The following is an 18,707-nucleotide window of genomic DNA, read 5'->3' as shown; positions in this document are numbered from 1 at the left end:
CCTCTTTTTACCCCAGTTTTATAGTAAAATAAAACTGGGGTAAAAATAGTATTATCTGTAAAAATAGTATTATCTGTACCCCTTGCAGCATTATTTCTGATACCCCTGATGCTTCCTACAGAAAATCTTAATGTTCCCTGGAAGCTGAGCATTCCTTGAATGTCACGTAAGGCCTGCCAGTACTTGACTTGGCAATGCCCTACAGAAATGCCATAGCTCCAGGAGCAGTGTGGTAGAGCTCTCTGCAGTCTGGTGCAAGCACATTTTGCTTGTTCCCTGAGAGCTGCTGTTTCCTCTCCTCATGCTCTTTGTTTTATTATTTCTTTAACTGCAAAGGCCCATATCAGCACAATTATAAAGCTGAGATTTTAATTTTCTGATATTCAATATTAGCACTTGCTAATAGCAGCATGCCATTCTTTTTCTTTGCAGGATATAAATGAAAGCAGGGATCTTCTCAGGCATTGCTTTTCACACTGATTATGAGTCGTTTTCTATGAAAAGTTGTATTGCAAATCAAAGAAAAATCTGAGCCCAAAATGACATAATTAAATAACACTGGGTTATATTACCTACTATTAAACAAAAATAATACAATGAAAATAACAATCTATTAAAGTAACTGCTCTTTGCAGAGTGTATGTATTATGAATAATACTGGAAAATTAAGTCTCCAGGAAAAGAAAATTAATGTTATTGTAATAACATTACAATAACTATGGATTTCCTGACATCTGAATGATTAAAACATTAACATTTCATTAAATGATATAAAAACTGTATCTGATAAACAAAAAAAAATTCTGTGCAAAGAATTCATTACTTACTTCTATTATTAGTGCTACTGTAATGATGATAACATGAAAGCATTTTTAAATGAATGAATTTTTGCTTTAAGAGAAGGACTAGATAACTTAGCATGGAAAGCTAATGCCATCTTTTACATAGTATGGTGGTGAATCTCTCCAAATAATTGCTACTAAAATCTATCTTGACCAAATTTGAAATGGAAATTTCACTTACCATGGAGCTGTAATCCAGGATGCTTATTCCATCTTCATGGACAGCAAACCATATGAAGGACTTCTCAACTGAGGCTGTTGCTAGAGGCTACAGAGACAAATGTTCTTTAGTTACTACTTCAAAATGAGGCAATATGTGAATAATTGTTAATTCTCAGCTATTACAGACCTCTCTCCATCCACAGTTCTCATTTCAATTCCCTCTCAGTTTAAATTTCAGGAAAGGAATTGAAATACCTGCCCAAAGCCATATAGGTGGCCAGTGGCAGAACAATGAACTCAAACTAATACTATTGAAACCTACCCTGGTGCTTGGTCCAATAAAATATATAGTCTCATTAATAAAATAGTCAGGTGTCTCACAGTTCTTCCACTAGCTCATATATCTAAATACACAAAGAAGAGTGTGCTGAAAAGCAATTATATATATACAATATACATGTTTACACACACACACGCACAGGGTTTACCTATTAAAACTGTAGGTGCACGAGGTGACAGTTCTTTTTAACAGAGCTGTTATTTGAATCAAAAGAACTAAGATACCAGTAGTTAAGAGAAATTGAGAAAGGGCCAGCATAGAAGGGAGTGCTCTAAATACCCTTAACCACATTTAGTCCTTCTGCAAGGTTCAGCTTTCACAGCCAGCTAATGATACCTTTTCAATGTTCTGTTAGTTAGGAGGTAAAAAGAGTCTAAACCCAAAAGGCTATCTCAAACTAAGATGGAAGGAAATGGATACACAGATTAATAATGTAAAACAAGCAATAAGACACTGGAAAGTTACTATTATGATACACTTAGTACTATGGCTGTTATATTTCACCAGTCTATGACTTAAAAAGTAATTTGACAGGAGGTTCAATCAGCTCCTTTATACACAGTTATTTTTAACACAAATGTACTATTATTTTAAAATTATATTTATATTTAAGCCCCTCCTCCCCCTCCCCAATCAAGCTCATTAAAATGTCTCACTTTTGCTGCAAACAGTTTAGCCCCAAAGAAAGGCCATTTCCTGGCCACGGTGAGGTAGATGCGCACGCAGTCTGCGGCGCTGTGCCCACGCAGAGCCATCCATCTTGTCGACAGTCGCTGGCAAAGCTGTCTGTTGAAATGAAGGATGGAATCTACTTACTGAAGGGAATTCCAGTGCTTGCCCACAGCAAGTTTAATGAGCAACAGAAGAATCTATTTCTTAAAATGGTAATTTCAGTTAATACAAGGACTATCACTGATACAGTATTAAATAAATCCAAAATGTCATTTGGTATTTTAATGCACATAAAAATTATGAAGTATCTTCTAATTTCTGGAACATTATGATTAAATATTGATGTAGCAGTTGCAGCTTAAAGGCAGAAAGTCTGGGACAGCTTTTAACGTGTCTCTACAGAGAATCAATGTACCTTTATCAGTACTCAACAGCTATGTCAGCTGTCATTCCAAAAATCCATCCAGCTTAGCACATATCTTTACCTGTGGATGGTAGGAGGCGAGAAAGACGTGGCTTAGCACTACTCCCTTTTAGTGTATCTGAGCACTGCTACCTAGAATGCTAATCCTGATGCACAGTGTGTTCACATTGGGGCTTTTTTTCTGGAACCTTTTATCAATTTGTGGCTCCTTGGCAAGTTGGTTCAATACTATGGAAAAACTAATTCTCAAAAAATGCCCAGCCCAGAATACCTTTCTAGGACACTGACCTGCAGGGACGACTTACCCAGCAGCCATAAGGCTATTAGATGTAGCCCAGAAAAAGGGAGGGTTAATGTGTAGTAAAAGGAGATCCAGCACTTGCAGCTTTGGTCTTGCTGTTTATGAAGTCAAACTGCACTCTTAGCAAACACAATATAGGTAATAGGGCAGGCACTGAGTGATTCTTCCCATGCCACCAATCTCCTCCAGCTCAGCCAGTTAGTAGTGTAGGACTACTTAAACAGTTCAACAGATGTTTTACTTTTCCTCCACGAGTTAATCTAATCTGAGACCTTTTATAATTTGTTCTTTGAAGTTACTTGCATAAGTCTGAATGCCCCATTGGCTTTTAAGTATGTAATAATGTCACTGTGTTCATTTAATAATAGCTTTAAATTTTCGCAACCTGAAAATCTTCTGTACTGAAGAACATTTCTGTGATGTTTACTGGACTTCAAAACTGCTGTATCACTGACTTTGGATAATTTATTACACTGTTCCACTCATTTTCATGTCAGTAGGTGTTGATTTAAATGCCTTGTAGGTTACTAATTTTAAATAAACTGATACCTTACTAGTAAGGTATCACTACATTGCCAGTTTGACTGGCTGCCAGAGATTGCACACTAGAATAGCAAACAGATCATGTCCTCGTGTCCTTTACTTCATAACTCTTTAGTCTGTGCACAGTCAGACCTCATTTAGATTTGCTGTATAAGAAAAATAAGAATTTCAAAATCGCTGGGTTTTATAACACTATGTAGTAACTGCCGCATCTCTTGCTGGAATGTGTTATTAATAATGGTCCTTTGTTTAGATTAGAAATGTGCAGAGGAAATGGGTTGTTTAGATTAGCAAGAAAATGAGTTTCAAACACAGGGTAGGCCAATAGAGCTCAACAATACATTATTCCCAATGACAATTTAAAACTTCTTTGTTTCACTCCTAGATCTTTAGAGAATATGACTCAAAAGACCCATCTCACCTTAACTGTTCATCTGAACAACCTTGCTTGTATCTCTTAGGGTAGAATCTCTCCAAAACTTGCTTTAGTGTTTGGTTGGACTTGGACTGGGAAGTGACTTGCCCTGCTGGAGTTGAGAAAGGCCGCTCAAAATCTCCAATCTCTACCTAAGGGGAAGTCCATGAAAAAAGTTTTTGTTACTCTAGAGTAATTTTCTAGCTGGATATTATGAACTATCTTTTGATCTGTTCGACCAAGTATAAAAGAAAACAAATTTGTCAAATAATATATACTTTTCACTGATAGAAAAAGTCACACTTGTGATTTTTTTTATTTTCTGTCTACCATGGAAAAAAAGTTAAATATCAAACACAAATTGTACAGACATAATATTACTTCTACTCTTAGATGGCTATATCTCCAGCTGACACAAATCAGTTTACATTTATTGAATAACAACATCAAATAACTTTCAAAAAAACCCTTCATTTAAGCTTTATTTTTTTTAAAAATAAAACATTAAGACCATATTTAGTAAAGGACAGTTAGACTTTTATTGAAGAGCTGTTCCTTTGGAGAATTAACTTGCAGAAATCATGGAAGGAATAGTGAATGAAGAAATGGTACATGATTACATGATATTAAATGCCAGAATGCCTTGCTGTGCAAGAGGGAAAGCACATTTTAGCCATACTGGTGCCAGCAGCAGCCAATGCTGTAAAGCATTTCCACTCCAGTTAAGAATTGCCTTACACAAAGATCCCAGCCCAGTCTATTTCCTGCCCACTCATATGTAAAAGGTGAAGGTCAATTGAGTGTCAAGCAATCCTGGATCAGTTTGTTTAAGATTTTCTCCTGAAAAACTGCTGTGTGAGTTATCCATGCATAAAGATTACCTGAGCTAAAAGGGCTGTCAATTCCATCGCTAATTCTTTGTTTACAGGGAAAAGTCCATTGACTATTTGATCATTTGTCTGATACACTAGCAGCAGCTTCTCTCTGTCTGTCTCCCCATGAACTTGAACTGAAAAATAAAGCCTACAGAAAAGACAGAAAGTTATTAAATAAAGAAGATACGGAAATGCATTAGCCCTGAGGATTAGCAGTATCTGCTCTGAATGTGACATGTTTATTTCAGCAGCATAACACATTAGCACAGCAACACTTGTACTTGAACCAGTGGGTAAATATTTAATGTCAGTCTTCTGACTTCAGTGGGGATTTTCTGCAGCCCTGTTCACCTCTTAAGAACTAAAAAAAAGGTAACTCTATTTAAAAAAAATTCTCCTGTTACACCCATTTACTATTTTTGTTGCAAGCTTCAAGTCAGCCAGTGTTTCTCAGATGAAGAAACTGCAGAAAGTGAAAAACAAATCTCAGGACAAGGCTGAGATATTTTACTTGCTAAACAAACCTGTTTTTGTAAGTAAGGCGGACAGTCCTTGTGCCTTCACATTTCCCAGGGTGTTGTTCTTTGGAGGCTTGCTCCCATTTTGAAATAATGTCACAGATCTAGAAGGAAAGCAATACAAAACTGATTTGGCATGTCTTCCTATTTGAAAACACCTTGAAAAGAAACTGTCTACTTATTTTAATGTCCTCTACTATCACCTATTAGATACATACACAGCTTGGATTTTTAAACTCACTGAAGTATAACTTTACTTCTATTTCTTAGTCAAAGTGTTTAATAATTAACATTTTTGGGTTTTGTTTATCCTGCAACACATGCTCTACCTTTGGAAAGAAGCCATAACATGGAAAGGCCGGGTACTTGATTTAGCAGCTGCCAATGAATGTGCAATAACACAGAGTGAGTTGTTATATAATGAATCAAATGTCTTTGATTCTGCCTTCTCCTTCTACTACAAGCCTAAGTTTTTCAGGACCTTTTGCATGAAGTTTGTTAAAAAATGCAGCAAAAGTGGTTCACAACAATCTGTATAGGTGGGTAGGTGGGCAGATGGGAAGAAGGTAGAGTAGACAGAGATCCTAGGACCCCAGCTGGGCTTCAATTCACCATTCCTTCATAAAAGTGCCTTCCTGGAAGCAGTAATATGAGTAGTTTCTAAAGTTACGGTTACCTAGAAAATAAGTTCATCTTTTATACATTTTGCTTTCCATATGGTAATTTTTCTGGTCGTGGTGACACCGCTTGTTTATCACCAAGACCAGGTTGTACCACACCTTGTAACTCAGAAAGTGCAGCTGTGAACATTGGCCAAAGGGCGCAAAAAGCTGCTTGGTAGAAATACAAAAAATTAATGATTCATTAGTTGTTAAAAATGACTTGCAAAGTATCTAATATTTTACTAAAGCACAGATTATATTGCCTTTTGTCACTCTTTACAGCTAAGAATTTAATTCTAGCAATAGAGGGAACTAAAATTTAGAATTCAGGACAATGGCAAGGCAAAAATTGGAAATTTCTTAAACTGAGCCTTAAGCCTGTTCTGTATTAGAGAAGGAACCATTTTTTTTTTTTAATTTCCCAGGATCTCCACCCCAGTATCAATGACTTCCTGGACCTCACATGGTCATCTTTAGGAGCTATATCAGAAATGTTGACTGAAATCTCTAAATCCATGTTTGATTCTAATGCTCCTTAAAGAACCGTAACAGCTTAGTTTTTGTTTTTTAACACAGCTGTTACTTCTGTGAATAATACGGATCTCTTGGAGAAAGCTTTTAACTGTAGTTCACTGACTGAACTTCAGCAACTGAAAAAGTGACCTTTAAAAATAAAATTCTTTCACATTAAGAAAAAAGACAGTTTTCAGCCTGAAAAATGTTTTCCTTTACACTGTCTGAAGAGATCTCTGTCAAATGAAGATACTTTATTTTTTTATACGCACAGCTCATTAAAGGCTTTTGTTTACCTTGATGTTTCCTTGAAGACAGTGCTCTATATCCTTGCCAGAGGGATCATCAGAAAACAGTGCAAATCCTGATTGAGCTGGTTTCCTCATCCCTGTATCTTGGTTCAGAGTGTTCAGAAATTCCTCTACTGTGGTAGAGGCATCAAACCCAACAACCTAAAAAAGAAGCCAAAAAGTATTTTGCTATCAAACTCACACCTGTTCCCCCTTTAAATCTAAGATTTTGAAATACAATACATCTAGAATTATGGTGGAACTATAAGACCCATTTTATCCATTACTGTAATTGAAAATTTAAAATTGCTGTAAAGGGCCTGAAAATTATTTCCACATGGGAAGTCAGTTTAGTGGAATTTGTTTCCTTGCACTTGTTATACTTGGAATTCTATTACAGAATTTACATGACAGATAACAGTCTAGTATCTGAGCTTTTTGTGAAAAATACCACTTGAAAAATGAAGATTATAATTTCCTGTACCTTTCAATATAGTGCAGAAGCAAATGAGATCAATTAATAATTTTTCATCATGTGCAACTTTAGAGGGATATCAGGTGACAAATCTACACTGGCAGATCTAAAATAGTTTATGAATGTTGCTTTGTCACTATAACACAGGTTGGTAATATACAGAACCTTCTAAATTTTACTTCCCCAAATATGAACTTCTGTTTGCTGTGACTGGTATTGAAGCTTTTTAGCAAGAGATGGCAAATAACTTCTTTACAGATAGCAGTAGTTGATGTTCACTTAAATCTGTATTGAGAGTGTTTTCTTCTATTTGACATGTTGAAAATGTTTTGGTAATAAAATATCTTGAAAATGGATCATGAACTATTGTTTGAACTTCTCAGTGCCTGGCATTAAAATAAAAATCTGATGACTCTTCAGAGATTAATACAAGAGTTTTTAATACCACTATAATTGTTATTTGCTGATCCCATTGAAGTAATTTATGTATTTAACTACAGTTTTCTTAGCCCTTGTAACTATACAATTTTGGGCAGTAAATAACTAATGAGCAGTTACTCCTTTTTTTCTCCAAACTTCAATTTTGAATCCCTTTAGGATGATTTAAAGTATGTTGGTTTTTTCTGTTTTACTGGGCAAGCAGTAAGCAATTAAGAAACTCAGAGATGAAAAAATGCAAAGCACTTCTGTGACAATCTGAAATTAAAAATTTATTTGATATAGCTTTGATTTCATATAAAAAGTTGCTTTCTATCTAGGAATACTATGAATTGTTAAAACTCTTCTCAGCCATCTCTCACAGCTGGAAACATAAACCAGGATGTGAAGCAACATGCTTGGAAGCCCATGGAATGTTTCCTAGGGGCTTTGACTAATGACGTCCCCAGAGAGTTAAGAATGGAGCCATGTTTGTTCTGTAACAAATATGGTTATCCTTCAGGACTGATAATGGGAGTTACAGCTGTGCTTCCAGGCCTTCACTGAGATATTTAACTTCCAAGATGTCTGATGAAAGGAAGTGGAATTTAATACCTTTCCTTTTCCTTCAGTCTAATTCATTCATCTGGTGGTCAGGTTAAATAAGAAACAGAGTTTTGGCAGTAGTCACTCTTACAAGGTTTTGCTTTTTTCTTTCTCTTCAAGATTTCCCCCCAAACCTTTACTCTTAGTTGATCAAATCAGATCACAAGTACTTTGTGCCTGCCATCGCTGGCTCTGGCACAGGACGAAACTTGAGCCATGTTTACCTTACTCTTTTTGATGTACTGCTTGTGTATATGCTGACAGCAGGGGGTTGGGAGAGCTCAGATTTCGTGGCCTGCATGACATTACCTGATATATGCCATTCATGAAATGAACTGGAATGCTGAAGGGCAGGGAATGGTGGTAGGGATTTCTCAGGAGAGTGGAAAGGATTTCCATTCTGGAAGGTCTGGCTTCTCGGTCTCCATTCCGCTGGGTACGTTCTACGCAGCGCTGGCAATAGATAGCGTATTTCCCAAATTCAGTCCTGTGGCAGAAAGAGAAATAAGGCACTTCCTGGGGACTGATTGAAAGGATAGTAAACTGTGAGGGAATATTTCTGGAGAGGCTAGATGGGAGGACATTCAGATTTCACTCTCTGAGATTTCCAACACATTTTTTTTGCACATGGAATTAGAAAGAAAATTAGTCTACTGAGACCAGCAGAATTGTGACAAAGATGAACATGGCTCAGGGTGTGTTGTGTAACTGCCATATTTTGGTTTTCACAGTTTTGCAACATAAGTCAGAGTACGCACTGCAAAATATATTTTTTTAAACTTATAACTTTCCCAAGTGATGCACAGAAGTAACATGAACTATATTTTAGTAGCAATTCTACTCAAATTAATTTTAAAATATATGTCAAAAGATCTGATATATTACAGGAAAGATTGAAAACAAGGTACTTCAAAAAGACCAGTTGACTAGCTGGGTAATAATATTCAGGCACACCTGGAATCTGCATTCTTCTTTAAGTGAAGTTTAAGAAGCCAAAGGAATGGATGCTGGGGCAGGAAGAGTCCAACACAGAGGGCCAAGAGCTGCAAGCCCTGAACAAAAGGAATACATTCACTGTTTTAAACATCCTACAACATAAAACTCCCTGCTGTGGCTGCTGGCCAGCAGTGCAGCTTACTGTGCCAAGTTCAGACTGCTGAAATAGGAATGAAAAAACAGAGAAAAAGCTGAGTAAATAAGCATATAACCTCACTGAAAGGCCCAATACCCTCTGTCTATTTACATGTGTACACCCAGTTTCTTTTGGGGCTGGAAATGGGAAAGCAGTTGAGTTTGTATAAAAAGCAGTTAATACAAAGGAAAATAAATACTTAGACTGCACAGCCAAGCATTATAATATGAGCAGAAGCCTGTGCAATTTTAATTCAGCTCTCCTGTTACACATATTATGAAGCAACACATAAGACATTTTGTCTCCTACTAAATTTACAGTAACTATTGAAAAAAACAGTAATTCAATATTTTGGTATATTGTTGTTGCTCAGTATGCATTCATCGGTTTCACTTAATACAGAGTGCTCTCATGTACCCTGATATACACTTAATAACATTGCAACCACTTTTCTCACAATCAGTACATCAACACTTCACACTGAGATTTAAAAAAGAGTGTTTCTCTATCTTGATTTATCTGACTTGTCTGGTATTAAATAGAAATTTGACAGCACTGGCACAGATACTCCCTTTCATCAAATATCTATACTTTGATGGAGGATAGCATTGGCTCTGTTGAAGGTATGCACTGCAAGACAAGAAAGGGTAGGAGACTACAGCAGGAATTTAGGACTTAAAAAACTTAGTTTAAGGCTGAAAACATTTTACTGCATATATTAGCTCTTATAATCATTCCAGGGGGTTAGGATAGCAACAACTTACTTATCTTCATCAGAGGGAAGGCCTTGCCAATGGTAAGAAGAGTACCAAAGAAGAATTATAGCAAGTATAAATTCCATCAGCCATATGTAGCTTCAGCGTGTGCTAATTGACATGGATGTACCATGTCTGTTATAAAATGTTTTAGCAGTGCACATACTGAATCAGAATGGAAGGAACCTTAAAGAACATCCAGTTCCAACCCCCTGCATTGGGCAGGGACACCTTCCACTAAACCAGGTTGCTCCAAGATCAATTCAACCAGGCCTTGAACACTTCCAGGGATAGGGCACCCATGGCTTCTCTGGGCAACCTGTGCCAGTGCCTCTCCAACAGCAGCCACCTCCCAGGTACGGGCTTTTTCTAGCCAATAGGTATGGCTGCTGGTCATGTGCTACTTTCTGTGGGAAGAGAAAAACATGTCTCTTACAGAAGCCTTGATATGGTAACTCCCTTCCTCATTTTCTGATCAATCTCCTAGTTCTGTAGACATTGCTCCATCATAAGCGTAACATTCCAGTTCTGTTAATTCTATGCAAGCTCCAGGTATTGGCATTCCCTTCAATTCATTTTGTATCTGGATAGCAGTGAATAGCTGACAGTGGACAAAGGGAGGAATTTCATGTATTAATAATGCAGCATGCAGGGTGAATGCAGAGCAGCATGGCACACAATAGGGGACATCTATCAAAAGCCCTGAGCCTTATCTGATATTCCACTACACGACACCTCAGCTTTACTTCACACTCATGCTCTTGAGTCATTTGCTATGTGGTTTAGCCCACCAAGCTTCCTGAGGCAGCACCTCTCTTAGGAAAGAGGCAGTAAAAAAGAATTGGGTTTCTTACATTCTTACTTAACACTTGACTTGAAGTCAGCCCATTTTATGTCCACCCTTTACAAACAGCATGGGCAGAGATATATTCTACCACCAAATACACATACTTTGTTGGAGGATAGCATCAGCTTTGTTTCAGGAAAACACAGCACCAGTGAATTGGATTTTAACTCAGCAGATGCTGCAGAAGAGCAGAGCCTCTTTTCCACCCTAAACACTCTGTGTAGTTCCTTCATTGCTGCTGAAATCAATACTATTAAAATAAATACTGGGTTACCTGTATTGGTCCTGCCTGGTTTTGTGGATGTCGACGCCTGGTCTGTTTAATAAGCTGGCAACAGATCTCATTTTGAAGTTCAGGATGTGTGAGGCAGATCTGCAAAGCACTTTGGGCCAAAGATACATGGTAATCAATGGCAGGAGAGTCAACTGCAGCATTTATAAACAACTGGCAGGTCTAGACATAAAATAATAAGCAAGTGAGTTTACATAAAAGGGAGCTTCAGCAAATCTTTAAGATGTTCTGTGTATCAAAAGCGTACTTTAATTGTAATCACAATTAGTAAGTTTACCAGTAGACTTGGAAAATTCTGCTGGTTCTACAAAATGGGGTGAAAAGGGGCCAGAATTGATAAAAATCTATACAGAGAGACTTGAGATTAAACACCTCCTACAACCCATGCTTTTCACTCTGAATCTAATGGAGTGAACTGTAACAGGAGTTGGAACAGTTGTGGGGGCAGGCAAGTTTAAGGACATGCTGAACACAGCTCACCCCTCTACAGGACTTGGAAACTCAATGTCTACAGCTCTCAGTGCCAGACAACGTAAAATGCTTCTGTAAGTAGTGAGCACAACATGGCAGCAAATACACAGATAAAAAATCCATAACTCAGAGCCATTGATTTACATCTTGGGTTTCCATGGTATTTTTACTGTAGGTTAAGTATGACCTTGCCCATACCCAGTACTGTCTCAGAAAAGCAGCATTTGTTGTGCTGTGTTAGAAGAAAGCATATATATCACTTGTTGTATATACTGTATAGAGTTGTTGAATTTTTAAGGGATATAAGCAAAAATACAAGAAGTGGATGGAAGCCCAATCTATTTCTAGTCTATTTTTATCATAATGGGATAACTGAAACATGATGTGATCTGTTTCTAAATTCCCTACCTGACTTCTAAGCTGATTTACACAAGGTTTCAATTATAGTCATACCAGTAATCTCTAATTAATTTACTTTAGGCAAGTGTCTGTGATTTGAATTAGGTCTGAAAAGTGATTTCCAAGTAGACATAAATTTATTTTTATCAAAGAAGTACATTTCCTTGTAAATTTTCATGCTGCAGGATTGCAGAAAATAAGATGGATGTACTTCTTTGAAATGCTTCAAACGTGCCAGAGATACAAGCTGGAAAGTTTGCCTAAAAGTGTCCATGACAAAACATTCAGTGCTTTTCTTGAATTCCTTTCTAGATCTGAACCATAACATCTAAATTCTCCAGACAGTTGATGCTTCAGGGAATTTGTTCTTTAGACTTATCTAAGTTTTGTGGAGAAAGTTCATTTATTGAACCTCCGTGCCTTCCAACTTTTAATTTATTTCACAACGTACAGACAAAGGAACAGCAAAATTTTATTTTGTCTCTGAAATAGCCTTTATAGCCTGGCAGCAGGTTAGTGGCATTGCAGTATACCCCCTCTCATAGGCATCAACTACCTACCTGGCACCCAACTGGGAAAGCTGTAAGGCAGACAGAACTTCTCAAGAACCTAGCTGTGGCTCAGTGGTTATGAACCAGGATGTGTCTCCTAATCATAAAGCATTTTTACTACACTGAGACACATATATATGTATGTGTATTTTTAAAGATCTGGGAGAATCTTTAAAAGTGCACTCAGCTCTTGTGAAATACTTTTAACAATTTTTCTATGGAATATTTTCTCTATTTATATTACTGAATAATTGGTCTTTTAAGAATAGCTACTTCACATAAAAATACTTTCTTTTTATTAAAGAAAGCAGTACAATCCCTGCTTTCTATCTCAGTTTTAAATAATCCATGACTTGCCTAAACTTAAAATTTACTTTGTTTTTTCTCTTATTTTTAATATATCTCCCAGATTATTTAAATGTATCTACAACAGAACTTTTGCCTATGATTTTTTCCCTGAATCTAACTGAAAAAATAGTATTTCAGATACAGTTTTCTGAATGCAGAGATCTGTCCATGCTGTTAGATTCTTTGGAGCTATGAACTTCAAGGTAAAATTATTATCACTCATGATGGTCATGGATTTCTCTACTAACTTGCACTTTATCAATAACTTATCAAATAAGTAGGAACACCAAAAGCTGAAGCCTAAACTGCTCCCTCACAACTAAAGGTTATCTTTACACTGGATGTGATAGTCTTTGGTGAGTAATATTTTGGACAGCACATTTTGCTGCTGTCCATTAGTTACCTCCACTAAAGATAAAAGTAAACATCTCTTTTTTTTAATCTGTTGAATATATCTAGTAAGCCAACTAACAGCCATTTTTTAGCAAAGAGTTAAAGTCCTCGGTTAATAAAAAAGGCATCTGCTATGGTTTTACCTTAAATAATTTAATTGCTTCAGTTTGCAAGGCTTCTGATGGCAGTGTTGTAAGAGGGGAAGTAATTCCTTCTTTGCTATGGCAAAGGATAGGATGTCTCCAAATTTGAGAAGCTAAACAGATAAAATATATACATTTTGCAATTAGTTCAGTTCATAAGTACATTTACTAAATAAGCATTGGAAGATCAGTGTGTTGAAATGAAAATAAACTTACTGGCATCACCTTCCACATTTAATAATTTGCAAAGAAGTTGTTCAAACTCAGATCCAACATTTACAGTGGTACTTCCAGCTGCAACTGTCAGATGATAAAGCCACGTGTCCTAAAGCAGAAAAACATAGCAGCTCACTCCTGTGCTGGAAGGAGCTGCTTCATCAGGATTCTGCTCTCAACTTGAAACTCTACCATGCACTCCTTTTGAAGCCCAAAGGAGTTTGCCTTTGGTTGAATAAAACACACATTCATGGTCTCTATGTTACAAATACTAAGCAAGGAAGATTGGATAGGGCTCTCCAAAAGTTTTTACCCTCAGAAATCATGTCTAATTATCAGGGCATTCTTCCTCTCCTCTTCCAAATGCTTAAGTAATTTTTTATCACTGCCAGATCCTGCTAACCTGGGGATAAGTCCAGCAAGCAAAATGAGGTCTACAAGATTTCTTGGGAACAATGAAGCAACAATAATAAAAATGGTTTTAACCCCTCCTCTCATTGCTCTTTTACTACAGTAGGGCACGTCTCTGCTGTGTTAGTCTTGTCAGTGAAAATGGATACAGTACCCTGTAACCTCTCAGCTACAGCTCTGTCTACAAGTTACTGTGTGTGAGCAAAATTCTCATTACAGCATATAAGATATTCTGCACCATCTACTTATGTAGGCAAGCCTGCATATTTTTGTCTATTTTTACAAGGATTGCCTACACTAGCATTGATTTGCAGACAAACTCTGATGGATGTTAATAAAGAAGAACCTTTTCCTTATGATATGAAAATACAATCCATGTGACTTGCAGTCCTTGTCCTCCTCTAGAAATATTCATATCACAGCACCATACTCATAGATGTGCTACTGAAACTCAATAAAAACATCCATTTATTACCTTCTCGTGTTTGGATCCTATAAGAAGATAAGTGGGTCCTTGGTCTTTGGGGTGGATAACAACAGTGTAATGGGTTGATAATAAACTGCGACCACTGGCTTCGTAATCTTCATCAGAATCACAGGATCTATCAACTTCTTCAACCTTTGCCTCAAAAAGCTTGATTTGACCAAGAGGAAACTAAAAGGAAATATCAAAATTGGTGTGAGGGGTAATGTTTGTTTCAGTGCCTACTGTTTTTGTATTATATATTATTATATTTATTACTATACACAATTTTTTCTTATTCTGCAAATAGAAATTAAAACATGAACTACCATCTGTACCAATTTGTATTTACTCATTTTCAGATCTTGTAGAGAGCAAAATGAGACTGATATGTGCCAAAGTCTGAAAATGAGGTTTTCAAAATCTTTTCCAGATCTGCCTCTATATATAGCTAATGCAATAAATGCATGTTAGGGTGAGAGAACTTCTTCGGAGTTCCCAAACCTGGTTCCAAACAAAAAATTCCTGTGTCAAGCCTAGAACTTTCATTATGATCTTGTTATTTTAGAGGACAGGAATGTATTGTTGATGTATCTGGTTTGTTCATACTCTAAATTCAAAAGTTGGATTTTTTGTGTGATAGACCTTCTAGTTGGTTTCTTTCTCCAGTCTGAGAGGTCATAGAGCTTCAATGTTGAGATGTTTATGTAGTTAGCATCATTTAGCAGAAAATACTTTATCTAAAAAAGCCATTCAAGAGGAAATTTTCACAGAAGTAATTCTTTCATAGCCCTTATCAACAGGAAGGCTCAACAAACATAAATACAGCATGAAATCTCTCCACAGCTGAGTGACAGGACTGAGAGAGGCTGACTGGCTGCTCTACACAAAACTCCTTCCTCTCCAACTGCAGCACTGGTAAGGATTAAAAAATGATGTGGTGATTTGTATTTTCTGTAGTGCTTCTGAAGCATTCAACTTTTTGAGTAAGATAAGATTCTGAGAATCAAAAGATGTCATTTCACATGTAAGTAGTCAAGATTGATTTATTCACCAAGTTTAACTAAAACACAATTGGCTGGCTTTTTAGTTTGAATTCCATTTTGAAAGGAGGTCAATTAAATGGATTCCATTATTGTATTAACCACTGCAGATTGTGTAATTTATTTCTGCACAGCCCCAGTCAGCTACAGAAAAACATGATTTTAATTAGCATATTGTTGAACATTAGAAATAAAGTAGCTTGGAAAACTTTTCATACATATTCTGCTTACAAAAGCTGAATTCTCATTCTGTTCCAAGTTAGCAAACTTGTTTCAATTTTACTTTAAAAGGGCAGCTAAACTTTTTCCAGATGTGAGGGAAAAATTCACAAGAATCCAGCAAAATTCTTGACTAAAGAGCATGCTACAATGCCAAAATACTCAGTGGTAAAAATGTATAAATTCAGATATGTTAAACAGAGATTTTTCCCTAGGAGAAACTGTAAGTTAATTTTAATGTCTCTGTAGGATGAGCTTGAGATTATACTCTAGCCAGTTGATTCCTAAATTCTGTTTTACATTGTTTTGAAGAGCAATTAAAATAAAATGTTTTGATGGATGGCTACTGCTATCTTATCCATACAGTTCTAGAAATGGGGTTTTGTTGAGGTTTAAAATTGCTATAAAAGGAAAGGATGACAAAGGGAGTAACAGGCTCTATGCAAAAACTATGAATTACTTACTCCAGTGAGATTATCTTCTTCAAACAGAAGTACAAATATGAGAATTTCTACTGATTTTTTTTTTATAATGGCTCAGTGGACTGTTCAAAATCCTGTTTCTGACCTGCCTCCATTAAAAAGATGTTTCTTGATGACAAAATGCAATGCCTTGGGAGCAAAGGGACAGGTGATGTCTAGGAAGTGTCCTAGCTCTTGCAGCACTGTGGACATATAGTGACATACCAAAGAACGGGATCTGGAAGTCAACTGAGGGACAGAAAGAACATTTAAATTCTTGAAACTTGCAGTCACTGCCCACTGCAAGAGACATAAGAAAGGGTCTGCTTCCATAACTACATGACAGCTGGGTCTTTTCTGATGCCTGTCAGAAAGGAACACCTGAACTTCAGGCAAACCAGTGTCCCCCTTCATCCAGGGATAACAAGCATAACATGGATCACATCCTGTAGAGAGAGACCAATGGGTGTGATCTGCATTGCTGTCTATTAGGCAGAATCTTCTAGCCTGACAATCTGTCTATAATACCAAGGCCAGCTGTACCTTAATAAAGCAGTAGGTTTCTGTTTAAAGTCTACATTCTCTGAATAAACAAGAAAGGGACCTACCTTGTCTTCTTGATTACGGAAATAATACAAAGTTTTTCCAACTAGGGTACACCAAACCCTTTTGGAATATCCATGTTTCACCTGTAATTACAGAACATCAGTAATAATCACAGACAGAAATACTGACTATTTTCACCATCTCTGAACTTTGATGATATTGGGAATGCATGTCTTGGATCAAATTCGTATCCACATCACTGGACGTAACATTAAAACTGTGTAACTCTATTAAGGGCAAAAGAATCAGAGCATTAGATGAGATGCTCATCAAAAGCCCAGTAAGGCCACTGTTGGCCTAAACAGCTTTGAAAAAAAGCAGACTGGGGGAAGAAGTGTTTTCCTACCTTTGTCAGTAATCCTTTCATGGTTGGCTTGATTTCAGACTGTACAAAGAGTGGGCTGGCAGCCTGTATTTTCAGAACATTCTGCAGTACTTTGATCCATTCCTCTAAGATGTTGGGGGAATCTGCAGTCAGGTAGTATGTTCGTTTCTCTGTGGTCAGCTGTGTAGTAACAAGGAGTCTTGAGCTTCAAGAATTGACTTATTTGACCCCACAGTGTGGGATTTTTAACATACACCACCCTATGCAGCTTCACAACTTCAGGGAATTTATCTTCCCTGAAGTACTTTTTAGTAATGAAACATTCCATGACCAGACAGAACAGAGACACTCATTTTAAATCTTTATCTGAGAAGTTCCAGGACATCAAGTTGAGAAAACTCAATTCTCCTTTCAGGCAAATGAATTCTCTCTACCCCAGTGGCTGACCCCACAACTGCTCTCTTTATTTCTATCCCATATGTGATGATCTAACCTTTGTGGCAATACAAAAAAGACTCCAGGTAGGCCTTTTTATATTTTCTGTCACTGAAACAATTCTTTGGTTTCAAATGAAAAGCACTGATTATTTAATTCCAAGTCTGCATTTGGACTTCCAGTGCAACAGGGACTGGAACAAGGGGCTGGCTTTGGAAATGGAGGGAATGCTGAAACAGCAACAGAAGAGAAAAGAAGGCACCTGAATTGTTTGTTTTCCATCACCCCTTTCAATGTGGCTGGATGCATTTAGCTCAATTTGACCTTGAGGCTTTCGAATAACATCACTCTGGTATGGAAAGAATGGAAAAAGAATATTTTAAATCTACCAACAAACAGCAATAAATCAATATAGGACTAATTTAAACATTAATCTTGATAAGTACTTTCTAGTTAGACATTGTGTACCTTGTACACCTCTTGAGGAAGTGAGTACTGAATCACTCCCTAACAGCTCAGAAACCAGAAGTGCATTTTTTTTCCTCCTAGCAGCCTTAGATTATCAGTAAACAATCTAACACAAAACAACAGGTAAGTTACATGTACTTACTGGAGATTTGTAATATAGCAGTTCACCTCCTTTAAGCACAAACCACCGTCGCTTCCAGGTCTTTACTTTACCACCCATTTTTAACAGATATCCAGATTTTTCCAAAGGTTCCTGGTTGTTTAGAAGTTGGATAAAAAGTGGTTAGATAGAAATATATACCTCTGCCCCTCAGAAATAGGTGTAAATATGCACACAGAGATATATCAATGACTTAAAAGCATGCTAAATAATAATTATAGTATTTGATAAAACTTTTAATCCAAGAAAAACATTTTTACAGGCATCAGTTAGGACAAATGTCACGCACATGGGATAACTAATGAATATCCCTACTTATTGTTATAGTACATGAAGGAGAGTAAGTGCCCCAAACTATACAAAAGAATGAAGAATATGATGATTTTACTTTCTAGTTGTTTATATTAAACAAGGAGCAAGATGAATAAAAGATAAATGTATTCTTTTTTCCCCAACTCCAGGTCCTAACCTGAAAACCAGATATAAAGCACTGTAATTCTGAGCTCCTCACAGA

General features: G+C 36.8%; 1 protein-coding gene across 2 annotated transcripts in view; it reads right to left on the bottom strand.

Moving 5' to 3' along the window:
* The window catches only part of PLEKHH2 (pleckstrin homology, MyTH4 and FERM domain containing H2), a 54,129-nt gene that overhangs the window by 3,412 nt on the left and 32,010 nt on the right, over positions 1–18,707 (bottom strand). For both annotated transcript variants that reach the window (XM_030236018.2, XM_030236019.2), the window contains 16 exons: positions 18,176–18,286; positions 17,828–17,914; positions 17,152–17,310; positions 16,808–16,888; positions 14,489–14,668; positions 13,603–13,711; positions 13,387–13,499; positions 11,064–11,243; positions 9,010–9,107; positions 8,365–8,542; positions 6,564–6,719; positions 5,099–5,196; positions 4,581–4,722; positions 3,706–3,851; positions 2,001–2,130; positions 1,024–1,110 (listed from right to left, as the gene is read on the bottom strand). In XM_030236018.2, coding sequence (XP_030091878.2) covers positions 1,024–1,110; positions 2,001–2,130; positions 3,706–3,851; positions 4,581–4,722; positions 5,099–5,196; positions 6,564–6,719; positions 8,365–8,542; positions 9,010–9,107; positions 11,064–11,243; positions 13,387–13,499; positions 13,603–13,711; positions 14,489–14,668; positions 16,808–16,888; positions 17,152–17,310; positions 17,828–17,914; positions 18,176–18,286 — 2,055 coding nt within the window. The remainder of the gene's footprint in view (positions 1–1,023; positions 1,111–2,000; positions 2,131–3,705; positions 3,852–4,580; positions 4,723–5,098; positions 5,197–6,563; positions 6,720–8,364; positions 8,543–9,009; positions 9,108–11,063; positions 11,244–13,386; positions 13,500–13,602; positions 13,712–14,488; positions 14,669–16,807; positions 16,889–17,151; positions 17,311–17,827; positions 17,915–18,175; positions 18,287–18,707) is intronic.

This window comes from Serinus canaria, chromosome 3, assembly GCF_022539315.1.
Source record: "Serinus canaria isolate serCan28SL12 chromosome 3, serCan2020, whole genome shotgun sequence".
NCBI classification, from domain to species: Eukaryota; Metazoa; Chordata; class Aves; order Passeriformes; family Fringillidae; genus Serinus; species Serinus canaria.
Note: the sequence above shows the minus strand (reverse complement) of the source record. Positions and strands in the feature narration are given on the sequence as shown.